A 14,891-nucleotide genomic window follows, 5' to 3' on the forward strand; every position below is an offset into this window, starting at 1 on the left:
AGAATGGGATCAATAGAATAGACGGACGCTTAGGAGGCCTTCAGAGTCCACATGACTGAATCCTTAGGGCCAAAACAAAGTAGATGAAGTAGTTGTTCTTAGTGCCCAGCACAAGTCACAATCAGGTCACAAGGCACAGTAATAAACTAACAAGACCCGAAGTCGCCACCTGGCGGCGGTCGCTGCCCCACTTTGTATTTTCAAAACTCCAACTACGAGGTTTGTCCCTCAAGTCCCTATGTAGTATTTCAGACTCACTGGCAAGCGCGGGTTACAAGAATTTCGCGGGAGTAAAAACAACTCACAACAGCACACAAGCAATTTATTGTGCAACAAGGACAATTTTCTCAAATAAATCATATCAAAATGAGTTTGTGGGTGGACAAATACAGACCGACTTCTCTGGGGAAACTGGACTATCATAAAGAACAAGCAAATCAACTGAAAAATCTGGTAAGATAAAACCACTAACTAGCTAGCGAGCTAAACACAAGAGCCTCTAATAGCCTGTAAAGGTTTAGAACCTCAGCCTGCTAGAAAACATGTTTGTTGATGTCCATTCTGGTTACCTTGCTAGCTAAATAGCCAAGATGCTCATCAGTCAGAGATATAAATAAATAAAAACTAATGAGCAGCATTGAGCAAAACTGTAAACAGATCAGCTTGCTACCACAGACTAGAATAACATTTTTGACATTTGAGTAGTAAAATAGCTAGATCTATGTCCTGTCCACATTGATCTGAATATTAAATGTTCGTCATTGTAGAGTTACCCCCTCCATATAGGCTTTGTTGTTGTTCTAATAGGCTTGCTTGATGAGATGCAAGAGTGTAAAATGTATCCCAAAGTGAATATTAAACTGTCAACTTCTCTGTTTCAGGTCCAGTGTGGAGACTTCCCTCACCTGTTGGTGTATGGTCCGTCTGGGGCCGGGAAGAAGACACGCATCATGTGTCTCCTGAGGGAGCTCTACGGAGCGGGGGTGGAGAAGCTCCGCATCGAACACCAGAGCATCACGGTAAGACCAAGACAACAACACATACTCATAGGCTATTCGGACACTCACACAAACATACTTGTTCTCTGTGACACACACACACACACACCGTTTGACTATTCATGTTGATTTTTTCAGGCTCCCTCAAAAAAGAAAATAGAAATCAACACCATAGCCAGCAACTACCACTTGGAGGTGAATCCAAGGTAAGCAGATTAAAAGCAACATTTGACTACATCCTTGCAGGTCTCAATGATACAGTTAGGCGTAATAATAATAAGTGAAAAAGTAAAATAAGTCATTGGAATATCAAAGAGTTGGCCTTGCTGACTGCAAGGTCAAATGACTGTGAGCTAATCCCGTCCTACACTTTTCTCCCATGAACCGCATGACCCAGTTCTCTGCCTGCTGAGAATCTAAATGCGACTATGTGGTCAGGTTGACCAGTTTATCTTGCTGACTTTGTGGTCATCTTCTTAGTGACGCGGGGAACAGTGACCGTGTGGTCATCCAGGAGCTGATAAAGACGGTGGCCCAGTCTCAGCAGATCCAGTCCAGTACACAAAGAGAGTTCAAAGGTCAGACACGCACACTTATTTCCCATTGTACAGCTTGCCTTGTACATGGTTATTGAATGGTGATATACCTTTATATTTCTAAAGTCAAGAGTTCTACAATGACTTGAGAAAATACTGTTCTTGAACTTGAATGCTCAGCCTGGCAGTGGGCAAAGTCTAAAGCTGAACAACTAAACTCCCTTTTCATCGGTGGTTGTTATAGAGTAGTTAAAACATAATTTCCCACACCTGTAGTGACTGTTATGCAGTCCTTACAAACCTCTCTCTCTTTTACAGTGGTGTTGCTGACGGAGGTGGACCGGCTCACCAAGGACGCCCAGCATGCACTGCGTCGCACCATGGAAAAGTACATGTCGACATGCCGCCTCATCCTCTGCTGTAACTCCACCTCCAAGGTCATCGGACCAATCAGGAGCCGTTGCCTGGCCGTGCGAGTACCCCTGCCCAGCACTGAGGAGGTATGTGGGGTGTTTTAACTGGGGGTGTTATTATATTCATTATTATATTCATTATTATATTCATTATTATATTCACCTCTCTCTTCCCTTTCTCACAGGTGTGTAGTGTTCTATCAGCAGTGTGTAGGAAGGAGGGTCTGCAACTCCCAGCTGAGTTGGCCAAGCAGATCTCGGAGAAGTCTGGTCGGAACCTCCGCAAAGCCCTGCTGATGTGTGAGGCCTGCAGAGTGCAGCAGTAAGTGTGTGTTATGAAGAAGTGTACCTTTATACCTTTCCATCTTCAAACTTGATTCAAATCAAATCAAACTTTTTTTTATATAACACATTTTGTCATGCACAGATGCAGTGCGCTTTAAAGGACAAATACATATCTGAGAGATACCCTCTTTCATCTTACATTTCAATCCCTCTACCTGCATCGATTATAATATACAGTACCAGTCAAAAGTTTGGACACACCTTCTCATTCAATGATTTTTCTTTATTTTTTATTATTTTCTACATTGTAGATTAATATTGAAGACATCAAAACTATGAAGGAACACACATGGAATTATGTAGTAAACAAAAAAGTGTTAAACAAACCAGAATATGTATAATCTTACTCTCCAGGTACCCGTTCTCAGCAGACCAGGAGATCCCAGAGACGGACTGGGAAGTGTACCTGAGGGAGACCGCCAACGCCATCGTCGGTCAGCAGAGCCCTCAGAGGTAAGAGAGGGTTAGGGTTAGAGGTACAGTACAGGAGTAGGGATTGATTAGAGGTACAGTACATGAGTAGAGGTTGATTAGAGGTACAGTACATGAGTAGGGGTTGATTAGAGGTACAGTACATGAGTAGAGGTTGATTAGAGGTACAGTACATGAGTAGAGGTTGATTAGAGGTACAGTACATGAGTAGAGGTTGATTAGAGGTACAGTACATGAGTAGAGGTTGATTAGAGGTACAGTACATGAGTAGAGGTTGATTAGAGGTACAGTACATGAGTAGGGGTTGATTAGAGGTACAGTACATGAGTAGAGGTTGATTAGAGGTACAGTACATGAGTAGGGGTTGATTAGAGGTACAGTACAGGAGTAGGGATTGATTATTAGTCTCTCTGTCCCTCACACTCTTGGGGTTATATACATTTATGGCATTTAGCAGACGCCTTTATCCAAAGTGACTCACAACAAATACATTTGTCTATGTAAGTGAGTCATCTATTCGTCAGTCATCATAAGAAAGAGTAATCTATGCTAGGACCAGGAGCTATTGGCAGTCACAATGCTTTTTAATGTGTTTACAGGAGAGAAACTTGTATGGGGGGGTTAGTGGGGATGAAGAGGTCTTTAGGAGGGACAGTTAAGATGTAGCCTTATTTATTTGTGTGATCTCTCTCTCAGGTTGTTGGAGGTGAGGGGGAGGTTGTATGAGCTCCTGACCCACTGCATCCCTCCAGAGATCATCATGAAGGTACAGTTCAAGACACCTCAAGAGTAACATGTATATCACTGCAACTGCTGCATGATGCATCACATTGATAGTTGTTGTGATTATGGATGTGCATGGTGCGCACATTGTCTGATTTTGGTGTGTGTGTGTGTGTGTGTGTGTGTGTGTGTGTGTGTGTGTGTGTGTGTGTGTGTGTGTGTGTGTGTGTGTGTGTGTCCAGGGCTTAGTGACAGAGTTGCTGAGTAACTGTGATGGCCAGCTGAAGGCGGAGGTGACCCACATGGCGGCCCACTACGAGCACAGACTACAGCTGGGCAATAAGGCCATCTACCACCTGGAGGCCTTCACTGCCAAGTTCATGGCCATCTACAAGAAGTTCATGGAGGATGGCCTGGATGCCATGATGTTCTGATCCAATGGACGGACATATACACACTTATGTTGTGATGGGAGAAGGGTTCAGAAATAACAGTAGATTGTACCGACCTGTAACAACTACCTATACGCTCACTCTGGCTCCTCAATCTGGATCAATCAAAACATGTTTTGGGGGAAAGGGAGAATGTAATATAAAGGGTTCAGAGACCCACTTGTTTGTCATGGTTGATGTATCAATAAAATGATTCACTGCTGATTGTGTGGTTAATGAAGCTGTCCCTACTCCATACATGTAAACTCATTGCCCAATAGTTCAATTAACAATCAGTCTGTAATCACAAATGAAATAGGTCATCAGTAATGTGACATGTGGCCTGGCAGACAGGAGAGAATAGATTACTGTAAATGTTTTTGGTTGACATATTTTGTGTTATGTAGTAATGCAAAAACTGCTTGATTCTGAATATTTTAGATGAATTTGATTTATATTTATAGTAAGCAATCATATTCTCTGTAACAGGCACAGTACTACCATAAACTAAGTTTTTCTGCTCAGTGAAATTCTGTTTTTCACTTTTGTTTTCAAATGAAAGTTGTCCAACCTGCAATGCATATTGATGGTTATAGTTACTGTTTAGTGTGTCATTATATTCAACTTTTCAACTTTTGATTTGATGACAAAGGATATTAATTTGATACACATATTCTTTTTGAGAGTAATAGTGCATTTTGCAAAATAAATAGTTTTGGGAAATGTGTTAACTATTTAGAAAAGTTGAATACTGTTTCAAGAAATGTGATCAAGCGCTTGAGGAAAAATGTAATTAACTAATTGAGTGGGAATAAAAGGCCAACTAGCATACAGTGGTTATCAAGAAGAAACTGCTATTCAGAAACCTGGGGGTGTGTACATAAGAAAATGCATTTGTCAATATTTTCAAAGTACATCAATGACAACTGAATGAGATTTTGCTTTTCACATTGAAATCCAATTCTGTGAAAACTTGCTGCACATTGCAAACCTGTAGTGTCCTTAATATGAAGACTTGCGAATGGGTCAAAGATAACCATTTATTTCTGTTTCACGAACAATGGGGAAATCAAATGCATTGAGAAACTGTTTTGCCACCACTACTATTTTACACATATTCCACAATGTCCTAACTTGCTAAATCGCTCAGGGAATGTACAGTTTATGAGAACCACCCACGGTTCCACCTGCAGATATTGGGATGCATTAGGTGAACCCTTCCCTAAGCCCCTCCCACCCCTTCTGTGTTTGCACATCTGAGAGAATGGTATTGGTGGAAGCTCAAGTTTTTCTTGCTCTTATATATCGCAGGTAAACCCGTTACACAGTTACACGTAGTTGTAGTGAGCCGTGGTCTTACCCTCCGATCTCCAAAAATTACATTCAGCCAGTAGATCTAAGTGAGCCCCTAAAGCACAATCTATAAAAAGCGATGTATAAATAAAGATAAATAAAGATCTCCGTTCTTAGTAATATTCTTTCTGTCTCTTGGCTGCATAGTAGATAATCAGCCCCAGGGTGATCAGGATCCCAGAGCCCACCAGAGAGAGGAAGCCCACCATGGGCCTCTTGGCCAGGACGTGGCACCCCGTGCAGGGCAGGGGCTGGTTGGGGCACTGCTGGGCCTGGGCCTCCTCGTCAGGGAAGCCCTGGTGCTGGATGATGTTGTGGTAGTGGGAGAGGGAGGCCTTGACGATGCTCTCATCTTGGACATGGCCATAGAGGCCGAAACCTGGGTCTCTCTGGTCATTTAGGGCGTAGAAGAAGTAGCCCTTCAGATTCACACCGTCCAAAGTGTACGCTGGGGGAGGGAGGAGAAGGGAGAGAGAGTGAGGGTGAGAGGAAGAGAAAGAAAGGGAATTTCAGATGTTAGTTTCAGACTGAGCTGTTATCGCCATCTATTGGTGAAAATACTAAATACTGACTACTTAACAAGATTGTTACATGGACCCAGTTTGTCCTGGTCAGATCACGTCATCATGAAAAACTCAGTGCCGTACTGCTACAAACTGTGTGTGTGTGTGTGTGTGTGTGTGTGTGTGTGTGTGTGTGTGTGTGTGTGTTCAGTCAGCTGGCCATCTCCTCTGGGGTCAGTGAGCTGTACATCTGTCTAATGATTAAACTCTGTGAAAGCTACATAGAACCACAGCACAAGTTAAAAGAAGGGCAAACATTCTCCCCTTGTGAAGCATTGTGACGTTGATGTATCGCTAACACAATAATTAAGTCTTCATGAGGAATGACGGGGGAGAATGGGAGGGTCTCCAGTGATAGACTGTCCTGACAGGGGTTTTTTTAACATCTTGTTTACCACAGTGCAATGTCTTTTCTACTCAAGTCTACGTGTCTAACAGATTCACCTTTCAAGGCCTCGTTGATGTAGCTATAGAGGTAGTAGACTCTCAGACTGTCCTTGAAGCGGGCGGGGTCCTCCTGCACCCCATTGGCCATCACGTAGATGGCCACACCCTTGTAGTGCTCCTCCACCTGGTTGAATAGATGTAGTGACATTAACTCTCTCTCTCTGAAAAGAAGGTTTGGTCTGGAGAGAAGGACGGTATGTGGAGTTCGGGAGTAGGATCTGAAACTATGAGTACACTGGTCAGAGTGTATGAGATGTTCCAGGAGGCAGCTTCCAATAATAATTCTATATTCATGAATGAATTCCATGATCCTTCACAACACTCTTCCTTCTGTTTCTCTTAGCGTGTGTGTGTGTGTGTGTGTGTGTGTGTGTGTGTGTGTGTGTGTGTGTGTGTGCTCAAGGTCTCTCTCTCTCTCTCACTCTCTTTCTCTTTCTCTCTCTCTCTCTCTCTCTCTCTCTATCTATCTAAGAATCAATCTATCTATCTCTTTATTAGTTGTAAAGGTAGCAGGTTTGAAGGTGAGGCAAATTTTTGTGCAAACAGAGTATTATTTCATCTCATCTCATGTGATCTCACCCAGTTGAGGGCCTTCCTCAGGCCCCAAGGCACCACGGGTGAATTCTGTCGTGGGGACATGATCCAGGTGGTATCTGTCATGGACTGGACCCCCAATTTGGCCTTGTATTGATATCTGTATGGATGGAGTAGAGATTTGTTCTGATAAATGTTGTTGTGGTCGTAGGTTAAAGTAGTAATCGTAGTGGTATGATATAGCCTAGTAGCAGTAGTAGTTGTAAACGGTTGTAGACTGACATGTCCTCTTTGGCGTTGGTCACCAGTTCAGTAGTATAGTGGCTGAGAGCGAAGAAGTCGTATGTCCCCCTCACCAGCTGTTTGTCCTCCTCACTGAACACAGGCAAGTGGGAACTATGGAAACAACCACATCAACAACATGTATGTAGTAGTGGAGAGTGCAAAATGCTCAATGAATTAAAATACAATGTAAATGCTGACACCTAGAAGAACAGGCAGGGAACAACGTGAAAGCAGCATAGTATGGTTATTATTTGATGCATTGACTCCTACTCCTGGAAGAGGTCTGAGGCAGTGCGCCCTCGCAGCCAGCTCCTCATGATCGCTGGGTAGTCCCCACTGCCAAAGATAGGCTCTGAGAACCAGCCTACACGGAAGTCTAGAACCCTGTTAGCCGGTTCCACGTCCTCACGGCTGAATGAGAATGCCGGTTCCACCCAGTCCATGTGCAGCGCCAGGGACACCTGTAATGCAGCGTGGCTATTGTGTGAAATATGGTCAGTGAGAAGAGCTGCTATGATTGATCGCTGATTGGTTGTAAATCGTTCCATTTTAACAATATTTTGAAGGACATATTTGATCTCAATGAAAATAGCCTAGATAAATAAAGTGTACAAAATATGATCAGCTCGATTTTTTCGGTGTGAAATTAAAACACTGTATATTGATTCTAGGCGGTAGAGGAGGGTGGCCGATACGGTGGTGTGTGGCAAGCAGAGTTTTATTTCACTTTTGAAAACAAAGAAATGAAAAACTGCAATGCCCACTCACCTGTCCTTTCTGTGTGTGTCTGAACTCCTGATCGTAGGCGTGCCAGGCGAGGGCATGTGCCCGCAGCAGCTGATGCCCCTCCGCGTAGCCCATCTCCACCTCGTCGTCGTCGTTGGGCTCGTTCAGGGTGATCCACAGCTTCACGTGGGCACCCAATTCCCTGTAGCACAGCCTGGCATAGTCAGCAAACGCCTCCACAGTGTCCCTGAGAAGCAGAGGAGTTATATTATAATATAATATATATAATATAGTTCTATCATAACAACCAAACATTGACACTGTAAAAGGTGCCTGACTGAATGGCTGACTGACAGGTAGGCAGGCAGGCAGGCAGGCAGGCAGGCAGGCAGACAGACAGACAGACAGACAGACAGACAGACAGACAGACAGGGACAGAGGTCGTTTCTCTGTGTTCCACATGTGTTATGTGTGCAGTGGCAACAGTATTATCACACAGGTCAGATGAGATAAATATGAATCCATGTCTGTTAGACCTGTTCAGCCACCCTCCCCCTGCGTCCAGTGTGGCTGGCAGGCTGGAGCGCTGGCCTGTGTTGTGCCACAGGGTGACCACGGGCGTGACGTTGGCCTGCAGCAGCTGGCTGGTAAAGCAGCGGAAGTACCCCAGCAAGGTGGTGTTGGGCTGGGCCACGCGCCCCGTGGGCACCAGGGACGACCAGTTGAGGGAGAAGTGGAAGTGGGTGACACCCACTCGACGGATCTCCTCCACCTGAGAGACATAGAGAGAGAAAAGAGAGAGAATAGTCAAGATAAATAGACAGACAGACAGACAGACAGACAGACAGACAGACAGACAGACAGACAGGCAGGCAGGCAGGCAGGCAGGCAAGCAAGGAGACAGACAGTCAAACAGACAGAGAGACAGACAGACAGATAGACAGACAGGCTGACTGACTGACTGACTGACCTGCTGGCGGATAGTAGCATAGTCAGCACAGTGCTGGGCTCGTCGTGGGGGAGGGGCTTGGGACCCCTCCAGCCGTCTCAGCTCCCCATTTCCTGAGATGTTCCAAATGTACACACTGGGGTCCGCAAACTGGGTGGGGGTGGTCTCCACCTACACACACGCAGATAGAGAGACTTACAGTAAACACACACACACACACACACACACACACACACACACACACACACACACACACACACACACACACATACACCTACAGAGGCCAATGGGGCAAATAAATAAAAGGCAGCTTCCAGCCCCCTGTGTTGTTTAGCAAGTGGAGGCCATGTGGGTCTGTGTGGTTTATAATTAAGAGATCTGCAGGATGACTCACTGTAGTAGTGTGTGGGGCCAGAGATGGACTTTGACCCAGAGGGTTGTGGGTTCAAAACCCTGTCTTGACCCAGTGCTGGTTGAAGTATTATACTGTGGTTGTACACTCACTGAGAACTTTATTAGGAACACTATACTAATACTGGGTAGGGCCTTCCTTGGCTCTCAAAACAGTCTCAATTCTTCATGGCATTGATTCCACAAGATGTTGGAAACATTCCTTTGAGATTCTGGTCCATGATGACATGATTGTATCACGCAATTCCTGCAGATTTTTCAGGTGCACTTTCAAGCTGTGAATCTCCTGTTCTACCACATCCCAAAGGTGTTCAGATCCGGTGACTGGGAAGGCCACTGAAGAACATTGTCATGTTCATGAAACCAGTTTGAGACGACTTTTGCTTTGTGACATGGTGTATTATCATGCTGGAAGTAGCCATTAGAAGATGGGTAAATTGTGGCCATGAAGGGATGCACATGGTCAGCAACAATACTCAAATAGGCTGTGGCATTCAAGCGATGATTGATTGGTATTAACAGGCCCAAAGTGTGCCAAGAAAACATTCCCCACACCATTAGACCACCATTACACTAACCCTCCGCCATGAGAAGGTGTATAGGTGTTCCTAATAAAGTGTTTGGTGAGTGTATATGTTCAGATTCAGTCAGCAGCAGCAGGATAAGGTTTTGACAGTTTCTATGTGCTGTATAGTATAGTTACAGAGGGTTCCTGAGTGCTGCCTGTGCAAACACACTTTACTGGAAGCCCTGGGCTACACATCAACCACATAGCCCTCTTCAATAGTCCAAAGTAGAGGTTAATACTGGGTTAATATTTCCCTCTATGAGAACATTTTTGCATGCATGATATGTTCGGCCTATCGCTACCACTAAAACAATGTTTCCCAGGTGGGTCAGACTCTCTCTCTTTCTCTCTCTCTCTCTCTCTCACTCGCTCGGACACACACACACACACACACACACACACACACACACACACACACACACACACACACACCTGTATGGAGTTAGCGGACACTCCCCAGGCAAAGTCACAGGGGAAGACTCCCTGGGCTGGTCTGTTCTCTGGGAGCTCAGGAAAGCCATTCCTCTGGATCAGCGTCCTGGAATGATAACAATAATAAGCATTATTTAACAAAAACTGCCAACAACAAGGACCCAGAGTTTTCCCTGGTAAGGTCATGTGGTCAGGTAGAATTAGAATTTGGATTAAATGCTTCAAAATAACCATAAAAAAATAACATAACACAAAGTTACAAAAATAGACCAATACATAAACTGTATCAAATCCATATGATGGCATAGACCTGTAGAATATGGCAGTGGTCTTGGGCTCCCTCTTCAGGTCGGGAGTGTTAAAGTCAACGTAGTATAGACCCCGCCGTATCCCGTACTCCCTATGCCACTCAAACCCATCTATCAGGGACCACGCTGTGTATCCAATTACGTTCACACCGTCGTACTTGATCGCTATGGCAACAGACAGAGCAGTAACAGGTTTGCTTTAGCATAGAGTTAAATGGCAACAAGAAGTTCAAGTTCAGATGAAAGAGGAAGTTATCCTCTGACTTAAAATTGCCTCCGGCAAAAAATATCCTCGGTTGTTAAAATGGGCTTTCATCTCTCCTGAAATTAATTAGACATGGTATTTGAACAGACAAACTTCCATTACAGTAACAATGCACCTTTCAATTGCTGAGCTGACTATCAGAGATAATTTGGTGCAATAATGTTAGAATAAACGGTACAGAAATGTACCTACTACCCCACTCACATTTCAGCACCTCAATGATGAACCTCTTGAGGTAGTACATGTGCCTGGGGTCCTCAGTCTTGGTGTTGCTTAGAACATACCTGTGTTATGTGATAACAATAGACTACAATTCATATCATATCATGACCTAATTCAACATCATACCATGCCACACCACACCAAAACACATTGCCACAACACAGAACAACAATACACAACAGTAGCCCACCATCCACTTTCCACCACGAAGATGGGCGGGTCATCATACTCGGCTCTGACCCAGTACAGCAGCATCCTCAGGTCCAGATCCTCCAGCTGTCCAAACTTCAGGTGGTCATTGATGAGATGGAAGCTCAGCGCCGCTCCGTGGGAAAGGGCGAAGAAGTCGGCCGTTCCTTTCACTTCCTCCATCTCGGCCGGGGTGAAGGAGGGCAGACGGTGGGCCAGGCGGAGCTTCATGCAGGGTGGGTAGTCTCCGTTGGTGAAGATGGGGTGGGCGAACCAGCCTAGGACAAACTCCAGAGAACACTGGCAAGCCGCGAGGCTCTCACGGCGGGTTTGACCAGGCTTTATCCAATGGGAAGCCAGCGCAATGGAGAGCTTACCGTGCTGCCGAGGGCGGTAGTGGCGGTCATAGAGGTGCCACGCTGCTGCGTGGGCCTGGGGGAGGCAGGTGAGAGGGAGAGGGGGGGGGGGGGGGGAGGGAGAGAGGGGGGGGGGGGAGAGAGAGTTGCGGAGAGAGGTGGAGTGGAAAGATGAATAAAGGGGGGGGGGGGCGTAAGAGAGGGGGAGTGGATAGGGTAAAGAGGTGGAGAGGAGAGAGAGAAAGGGTGGGAAAAGAAAATAGAGAAAAAGGGGAGGATGGAAAATAGATATGGGTGAGAGAGTATGAGGATAGAGAGAGGATGGAGAAAAGAGGAAGAGTTATGATAGATAATATACAGTATAATAATACTATGCCATTTAGCAGACACTTGGATAAAAGTGACTTACAGTACAGTGAGTGCATACAATTTGTTTGTATTTGGAGAGGAGGATGAAGACAGATGGGGAGAGGTTGAAAGATCAGTGAATTGAGATGAGATGGAGTAAAGAGAGGAGGATGGAAACACTACGGACCAAAAAGGTGTAGGCTATCACTGGTAATACTTGATAACATTAGCCTATTCATTATAATCTAATTTGGGCCAAACTCACAGGGACAAACATAAGCAGAATGGATCTAATCAATACATTTCCCAGCCCTCAAACACAGAGGGTCTGATGACAGATGCTAACAAGACCTATAATGTTGCTCACCTTGATGAGGTTGTGTCCGACTCGGAACGGCAAGTCCGGATCATTCTTCACCCCGGGAGCGACCACCCCGGTACCGTACCCGTGCCAGGCCACCACAAACGGGTTGTCCATCGTGATCCAGTACTTCACGTCATCACCGAAAGTTTGGAAACAGAAATCAGCGTAATCTTTGAAAAGTTCCACGAGCGCGGGGTTGCTCCACCCTCCGAAGGCCCGCTGGAGGTTGTCCGGTAGGTCCCAATGATAAAGTGTGACCACCGGCTGCACGCGGATCTCCTTCAGCTTCCTGATCAGCGTCCGGTAATAATTCGTGCCGATCTTGTTGTAGCTGGCGCGGCTACCGTTGGGGAATATCCTCGACCAGGATAGCGAAAACCGATAGTGGCTGACGCCTAGCTGCTTGATCGCGCGGATGTCACCGTGGATGTTGTGGTAGCTGTCGCTGCCAACGTCCCCGGTGAGTATTCGGGTCCCGCCGCGCGTAAAAGTGTCCCAAACTGACGGACCCTTACCATCTTTCTCAAACGCGCCCTCTACCTGGTAAGCGGCCGTTCCAACCGCCCACATAAAGTTGTTTGGAAAGGTGTTATAAAGGAACGCTTTGTCTCCAGGATAGGGCAGTTTGCTAAACCTTTCCCATGTCTTCAAACCAGCGCCTGGTGCTGCGAATGCGAATTCACAAGAAATTACCAAAAATGTCAAGAAGTCGGAGACCCACATTGCGCTCCTTGAATATATGAGGTCATTTACCAACCAGTAGGCACCTACCAACCAGTTCGGAAGGCTATTGTAAAATATACTTTGTCCTCAATGATTAGGCTACCTGACCAGATAGCGTACATAAAAGTCCAATAACCGTTGCGGTAGGTTACAGCAGCTGTTGTGTTCTCTGGGGCGCAGTGGTAGGTTATACCCCAGCTGAACCCGACAGACCGCTCTTCTCTCTCGGTTAGGAAATCTGTCAATTATTACCAAAGCACTTGACGCGTAAAGGTCTCCAGGTGCAAAACAACGTTAAAGCCCTATAATGACCAATCTCTCTCGAAGCAAGGCCATCATGTCTCCGCAATAACAGCACATTAACAGTAGCCAAAAAGTGCATTATTAAATACAGAAATGACAGAACAAAACACAGACAAACACACAGGAATGTATTTGGATCCTCACACAAACTAAGTAAAACTTTCAAAGGTTATTGATGCTTTCACAAGTGAGTCATTTCTACATTTCTAGGTTATGCCTATCAGGCCTTTTGTATTATCTACACACATTTAGAACATTCATAAAATAAAATGAATAAAGAGAAACCTCAACTGCAGTATAAAGGCCCATATGGTCTATACGGTAGGCCTAAGTATTGAGTACCTTTTTATGACCCCATCACATTATAATAAAGCCTCAGCTGGGGAATCAATAATGACATCACCCATGATTCATACGACCACAGATGGATGGTAATGGACAGAATATGACATTTCATTTCTTTGAGCACAGCCACACACTCATTTGCATTTCATCCTAGGTCTCCCAAGACAGTGAAATGTAGCCTACGGCAGGGGGGATATGGAGGGCGATATGCAAACAGAACTGTTCCCTGGATGATCACATTAATAGTGTCTCTTCCGGTTTTGAGGTTGCTTGGAAACACTGCACTACTCTGTCCTATTGAAGCTGTCGACCCAGCTGACTAGCATAAACACCAATGAAGGGGCGTCTGTCAAACAGGGGTGCATTACCTGTTACAGCATCAGGGATATACGATACATACTGCCTTCAGTAAGTATTCACCCCCCAGGACGTTTTCCACATTTTGTTGTGTTACAACCTGACTTTAAAATACATTTAATTGATTTGTTTGTCTCTGATCTATACAAAATATCCTACAATGTCAAAGTGGAAATTATTTTTTTGAAATGTTTACTAATTAATAAAAAATGAAAAGCTGAAGCTTGCTGAAGCTTGAGCCAATAATTCACCCCCTTTGTTATGACACTCCTAAAATTAGCTCAAATGCAAAAATGTCAATTTTTAAGCGGAACAAGTCAATCAATAAGCGGAAACTGCATTGCATGTAGTAGATTTGCACTGAACGTAATGCTTTGTAGTAAAACCAAATAAACACATTTCCAGTACTTTCTTTGCTGTATGACTTGAATTCATTGTTGCAAACACAATTATGGACTTTTTGGCCACTAGGTTGTAGACCAATTTTGTAGAGTGACGCTCCAGCATCCTCCACCCTATCCCTAGATCTGAACCATCCACCCTATCCCTAGATCTGAACCATCCACCCTATCCCTGGATCTGAACCATCCACCCTATCCCTAGATCTGAACCATCCACCCTATCCCTGGATCTGAACCATCCACCCTATCCCTAGATCTGAACCATCCACCCTATCCCTGGATCTGAACCATCCACCCTCTTCCTTTGGGTTTTCAGGTTCCTCGGCTCTTGGTTGGTCTGCCTGACTGGAGGATGCTCTAAAACTAGTGGGCTTCCAACCTTCATTCACATCTCTGACACGTGTGTCCAGGAGCCTTTGGGTGCTCTGCTCTGGTTTGGAGCCCTACACTCAGGCTGTGTAGCTTATGTCTCTACCTTCATAGTGACCTATACGTCATGCTGAGCAGGTGGTAGAGGAGTATCACAAGTTGAGATCACACATCCTGCTGGGTCTATATAATGGG

General features: G+C 45.1%; 2 protein-coding genes across 2 annotated transcripts; one reads left to right on the plus strand and one right to left on the minus strand.

The window, feature by feature from the left end:
• Nucleotides 1-272: 272 nt before the first annotated feature.
• rfc3 (replication factor C (activator 1) 3) lies at nt 273-4,607 on the plus strand. Its single transcript, XM_083686985.1, has 9 exons — nt 273-453; nt 882-1,019; nt 1,137-1,204; nt 1,479-1,576; nt 1,853-2,034; nt 2,133-2,269; nt 2,647-2,745; nt 3,421-3,490; nt 3,690-4,607. The coding sequence occupies exons 1-9, from the start codon at nt 367-369 to the stop codon at nt 3,879-3,881; spliced, it is 1,071 nt and encodes a 356-aa protein (XP_083543111.1). The 5' UTR covers nt 273-366; the 3' UTR covers nt 3,882-4,607.
• Nucleotides 4,608-5,344: 737 nt separating this feature from the next.
• kl (klotho) lies at nt 5,345-12,921 on the minus strand (the record flags this gene model as incomplete). Its single annotated transcript, XM_083694780.1, has 13 exons — nt 5,345-5,679; nt 6,239-6,365; nt 6,821-6,935; nt 7,058-7,171; nt 7,331-7,521; nt 7,829-8,033; nt 8,323-8,558; nt 8,757-8,906; nt 10,147-10,252; nt 10,457-10,619; nt 10,924-11,003; nt 11,132-11,562; nt 12,202-12,921. 13 exons carry the CDS (start codon nt 12,919-12,921, stop codon nt 5,345-5,347), a joined length of 2,973 nt encoding a protein of 990 aa, XP_083550906.1.
• Nucleotides 12,922-14,891: the final 1,970 nt, after the last annotated feature.

Source organism: Argentina silus, assembly GCF_951799395.1.
Source record: "Argentina silus genome assembly, chromosome: 2".
NCBI classification, from domain to species: Eukaryota; Metazoa; Chordata; class Actinopteri; order Argentiniformes; family Argentinidae; genus Argentina; species Argentina silus.

Bases quoted from the DNA above. Each gene is read 5' to 3' on its own strand.
- rfc3 (XM_083686985.1), top strand. From the start codon at position 367: ATGAGTTTGTGGGTGGACAAATACAGACCGACTTCTCTGGGGAAACTG. The intron at 1,205-1,478 runs GTAAGCAGATTA...TCATCTTCTTAG, and splicing joins CACTTGGAGGTGAATCCAAG to TGACGCGGGGAACAGTGACC. The intron at 2,270-2,646 runs GTAAGTGTGTGT...CTTACTCTCCAG, and splicing joins GAGGCCTGCAGAGTGCAGCA to GTACCCGTTCTCAGCAGACC.